Raw genomic sequence first — 6,000 nt, 5'->3', positions numbered from 1 at the left:
TATTTAATTATGATTTATTTATTGTCATTAAACTTTCCATCAAGATTTCTTCTAGATAATGACAAATTGGAATTGTCTTCTTTCATGTTACAATCCATAGCTTTTCTTCATTCTGTGTATGTGTGTACATATTTTGTTTACATCAGGCCTTTCATATTGATACCTTTAAAGATATTAATGTACATTAAAAGGAAAACATCAGAAGTCATACAGTTTAGTTAATAGGTTGGTTTTCACTCCTCTTCATTCTTAGACTATGTTTTTTTTTTTAAATTAGCCACAACGGTGTGCAAATGGATTGATTATTGATGCTTGTCTACAAGAACCCAAACAGCTTTTATTCAAAATTAATATTTCAATCAATGATAATTCTGAAAAAATGTAATAAAGTTTAGCGTGTCCATTGCAATTAACGACGTTAACATTAAGTTTTCAATTTTTCATTAAGCAGCCTATGTAAGAGTATAACTGAGAAGACTTTTGAGGAACAAAATGAAACATTGAAACATTTTTATTGAAACTATGGAGACTTACAATAACTGCTTGTTTTTGACATGATTAGCATTTTGTTATATTATTACCAACATTTTATTATATTGTTCCAATTGCGATGAATTAAAGTGGCGTTTATGTGGTGCTATTAACATTACAGACAAAAAAGCATCACAAATTGTGGAAACTGTATCCAGTCAGAAGTTGAAAAGACATTACATGGAAATACGCGATTGCAATCAAATGTCAATAATATATTTTTTTGGTATACATTTTTTACGCGACTGTTTTCGAATTATCCAAACAAACACAATTTATACATACACTTCGAAAGCAAAAATGTCATCAGTTTAAAATACAAAGACTACCGGAAGCAATTCGCAAAATGTTATCATAAGCAATTACTAATTAGACATTAAACAGTTAATTAGTTAATAGCTGCCAAATGCCAGAAAAAAAATGATGTATTTGACATTTAATAATTAGCTAATAATGTTTCCTCTCAAATACATTTCATCTTGTTCCTATTTGCACGGACAAAGCGCAGTCCAATCATTTATTCGTTATGCAGATAACGAAACGTTTGTTTTATTGTAAATCGCGAATTTTAGACGTTCAATGATTGTTGTGAAATTTCATATTTAACTTCAATATGGATTTGAAGTGGCTCATCATCCTAATTGTTGTCAGCTTCTTAACTAAAGGTAAGTTTTTCTTTCTATTATAAATTGAAAATTGAACATGTTACATGACCAAGTGGCTTATGACTATGACCTCAAACTTACCCCACACCGCTGTGGGTTCAAATCCCGCCAGAGACTTTGAATTCTTTCATATGAGTAAACTATCTATAGTTAGCTTACGGAACATCGGTGGTTCTACTTCGATGCTCGTCCGTATGCTCGGAAGTGCACCTAAGGTATTCCTCCAACAATAATGCCAGAAAGTTGTCATATTGTGACCACTGATGTGTTTGTGTGACGGTAAACCCAACAAAAATATTATTATCAAAGCATGAATAGACAAACAATTTTTTTTAAATACATAAAACAGTCAACGACTTTATTACAATTAAGGCTATAAGTAATGAGAAATAAAATATTATTGTCTTTGGACATAATTCGTCTGTGCATCAGTATGTACCAAATTAAGTTGTATATGACTGCTGTACCCTCTACATGCTCTAGTTGAGAAACTATGTTTATAAAAAAATATAATATTTCAAAATCAACATCACGAAAGGTTTAACTACATTTCTAAATTTGTTAAAGCACTAATATATCTGTCCGAAGCAACACGATTCTGATTGTAAGAATTTATTTGCAATTTTTTATCTAATAATAAAAATAAAAATGAAAGTAACATTTAAAATGATGGGAGGGGCATCGTTCAAATATTATACTTCTGTAACGCCTATCTAAAGGGATTATGTATAACATAAAATTGACAAACATATTTAATAAAATAATATTGTAAATTTGTAAAATGACAGATATGGAAATATATCAAAAGTTCTGAAGAAAAATTGAAAACGCATATTTCCGCGTTATTTCTAGTCAACTACTTACTTGATTTTAACAAACATTTTGGGAGTATTCAATGCGAAAATCATTTGCATGTTCCGGTCAGACCAAATTACTGTTGATCATGACCCGTCATTAGTTATTCAGTATGTATAACGAGTAACATTCGTTTCCGCGCTATTACTCGGCAGCTTCTTACTAGTTTTCAACATAACTATATTTGAACAATCAATACCTAAAGGTCATTTGCGTATCGTTGGAATGTCCCACTAGGACCATTTAACACTAGGGTATAGTCCCTGATTACTTATGCAGTATGTATGCAGAGAAACAATCGTTTCCGCACTAATTCTCGGCAACTGCCTCCTAGTTTTCAACAGAAAGGCCATGCTCATATCCTGGTCATATCCCATTCGGATTATTTTACACTAAGGTTTTTTCCCTAATTACGTATGTAAGAATCGTTTCCGAGCTATTCTTGGCAGCTGCAACTTGAATTTACCATATTCTTTTGAGATCCATCGATGTCCTAATAATCACATATTATGGCCCCTGCATGGGTCAAATTGTTGTATTTTGCTTGAATTTTGCTGGAATAAGCTGTGCATATGAACTATCGACTGTTTACATGGTTGAGTGGTTAACACGTCGGACTAGTAATCTAAGGATAACTGGTCGCGTGGGTTCAAACCCCGTAACGGTCAAGTTGTTGTTTCAGTGAGCAAGGGATTGTGTCTCAATAAGCTTATAGCTTCTTACACAATTGGACTAAAGTAAGTTAGGGTAAACTAAATGGCTTGTTTTCATATGTGGTCAAACCAACACCGTTTGAATCTAACCATGACATTTAAATGACCTTTACCTGCAAAGTAAAAAAAAAAAGAATTTTGCTAAAATTGATTAACAGGTTTATATATGCTTGGACTAGACATAACATATGATATAAAATATGAAAAACAAGATCAACAAGGAAAGGCGGCGTTCAATGAACGCAACCCCCCCCCCCCCCCCCCCCCCATGGGACACCCCCCAACCAGCAACTTAAACTTTATTTTAAATCAAGTTAATAATTTGTGATTTTTCTTTGATAGGCATTGCCCTTCAAGATCCAATTATTGAATAAACCTCACAATTGTATGGTGGCTGATTTGTGCCATTCGTGTTTTCGCCCCGCGACCCCACCAAACGAAAAGTCGAAAATCAACAAGTTAAAATGGCGGGGCGCGGGGCGAAAACACGGTTATTAGCGAGGGCGCGGGGCGAGGTTTAATAAATAAAACTTCGTCCCGCGGGGTGCGGAGCGAGATTTAAAAAATAAAACGGCGGGGTCGTGGGACGAAAACACGCTAATTAGCGCGGGCGCGGGACGAAGTTTAATAAATAAAACTTCGCCACGCGCCCCCGCTAATTAGCGTGTTTTCGTCCCACAACCCCGCTAAGAGAAAAGTCGTGACTTAACAAGTTAAAATGGCGGGGATGCGGAGCAAAAACACGCTAATTAGCGAGGGCGCGAGTTGAAATTTCAAAAATAAAACTTCGTTTCGCGGGAGCGCGGAGCGAAATTTAAAAAATCAAACGGCGGGCCGGACGAATACACGCTAATTAGCGCGGGCGCGGGGCGAAGTTTGATAAATACGTGTTTTCGTCCCGCGACAACACCAAGCGAAAAGTCGATAATTAACAAGTTAAAATGGCGGGAGTGGGAGCGAAAACACGCTGCCCCGCCGTTTTACTTCTCAAATCTCGTCCCGCGCCCGCGCGGGGTGAAGTTTTATTTATCAAACTTTATTTATTAAACTTCGCCCCGCGCCCTCGCTAAAAAGCGTGTTTTCATCCCGCGACCCAGCCGTTTTTATTTGTTATTCTCAACTTTTCGCTTGGCGGGGTCGAGGGGCGAAACACGAATGGCCCAAATCAGCCACCATACAATTGCCATGAACTTAGTATTTATAGAATATTTGATTTATACCTTGAGAAAACGCTTAAGAAAAACCAATGTATTGAAATATATTATTAAGGATTCGTCATTTACGAAAGTAGTTTATGCGAAAAAACAAAATCACCTGGTGGTAGTAGTTAGTTTTTGTGTTTACATAATCAACAGGGGGAATCACGTGGCTTTGTATAGTAATACCCACGAGAAAATGGCGACTGCTGAGCCTCGGTAAGTACCTTATTAAGTAAAATTAAGGTGACAAACGTTTCTTAAATCAAAACAAAACCTAGCGTATCATATGTGCGTTAATTTTCTCCAAATGGCAATACAAAGTGCATTATCCTACGTTTTGTAGTTTTTGAGAACATTGTTTGAATTGTATGAAAATTGCACATTCAGCGATCTAGTAATTCGCACGAAGCGATATAATTTGGTACCAAAATAAATGAAAATAAGCTTACTTTCTGCACTTAAGACACAAAATCAATCATTTTATTGACATCTGTAATCGTAGAAGTCCATATACAGTCCTACGCATAAACCCAAAATTTCCAGTTTTCCCCAAACTTTCCTATCTCTGGTCAGTGATGAGCATTTAAATAAATTATAATTACATGGCTTGTCACTGTTTTACTGATAGGAGCACTCTTGAATGTTTTATGATCTTATCATGTTTCAAGAATGTATACTTTAAGCTGGAAGACATAGAGAACATTTTAGATGTAACGAAAAACTAAGATTAAATTTTTAGTGTAAAGCGATACATACAATTTTTAATAATAATTAAAGACAAATAAAAATTGGATTACAGTAAAGAGGTTTTTAATCACTAACAACTCACAATGAAAATAATCGTGTAAATTACTTTCATGTTGAAGGCATATCATACCTCAGTGATTTACATTCTTTTTCTTCTTTTTTTCAGAAGGAGCAAAATAATGTATAGTAATAATAATTGATTCAAAGCATTAATGAAGCTTATCATTCAATCTAGTAGGAAAAGAGATTAATGTGATTTTTTTTAAAAAAGGTACCAAAATAATACAAGCAAAAAGTAAATAAAGTTTTTAAAGTAAAATTCTAAGTTCAAAGAGGAAATATCTCTTGAAATAAGGATGCAAGAGTTATAAACCTTGTCATGCATGATGTAAGTAATTGCAAAGGGAAGTTAAGTCTACAGTTGATGTCATTTATGATAACAAAGATAATTCTTAGAAATATATTAATTTTTTAATAAATCCCTAATTCAAAAATGAAATGGAGATAATTCTAGAAATACAGGACTTGAGTTATAAATATAATCCCACCTGCTATAGGTGTTGATAAGAAACATTTCTATGCCTATTAAAATCGCATCTTCCTTCTGTCTGTCTGGACGTCCGTCTGTCTGTGCGTCGCCATTTCTGTCCGGACTATAACTTTGTCATGCATAGAATGATATTTGAATAACTGGGCATTAATGTCTACCACATCGAGACGATGTGTTGCGTCCAAGAAAATATACCATTATTTTAAGTTCAAGGGGATATAGTTCTGGAAATACTGGTTTTAGAGTTTTGCACCTTATCAAATGATGTGGATGATGATAAGGAATATATATTTGAAATTGATACCTTAAAAAATAAAGAAGTTATAGGCGCATAGACATTAATTTAAAGTACGGACGCTGACGTCGACTTGCAAACCAAGGTGAGTAGGACAACTCACCATATTCTTAGTATAGTCAAGCTTATAATAAAAATATCACTTACCTGGTCATTTTAGTTAAGAGTCTTGCACTTTGCAGTAAAAGTTACATCTACGAACAGTTTTTTTGTTTTTGGTTTTGTTTTCTAGCGAGCCGGGAATGGGGTTCAGTCAGTAACATGAGTAACAGTGACACTTAACTATTGAACTTTATTTATTATCAATTTAAGAAATTATCATATATTTTATGAAGTATATTAAAATTTTACAAATAATTGCTAAGTTTCACAATTCAATTGGGCCACATACCCATTTACAAAAGAAAGGAGAAAAAACATTGATAAATTTATTAAGTGTATCCTC

General features: G+C 34.3%; 1 protein-coding gene across 1 annotated transcript in view; it reads left to right on the top strand.

Annotated features, from left to right (window-relative positions):
• Positions 1-1,032: 1,032 nt before the first annotated feature.
• Positions 1,033-6,000, top strand: part of LOC132744930 (uncharacterized) — a gene marked incomplete at its 3' end in the record, with an annotated part of 28,713 nt that continues 23,745 nt past the window's right edge. Inside the window, exon 1 of the mRNA XM_060733721.1 lies at positions 1,033-1,196. Within this exon, the coding sequence (XP_060589704.1) occupies positions 1,145-1,196 (52 nt within the window). The remainder of the gene's footprint in view (positions 1,197-6,000) is intronic.

Source organism: Ruditapes philippinarum, unplaced genomic scaffold (assembly GCF_026571515.1).
Source record: "Ruditapes philippinarum isolate M1 unplaced genomic scaffold, ASM2657151v2 ctg8657_1_1_1_1, whole genome shotgun sequence".
In the NCBI taxonomy this organism is placed as follows: Eukaryota; Metazoa; Mollusca; class Bivalvia; order Venerida; family Veneridae; genus Ruditapes; species Ruditapes philippinarum.
This window is presented reverse-complemented; position numbering and strand designations above follow the sequence as displayed.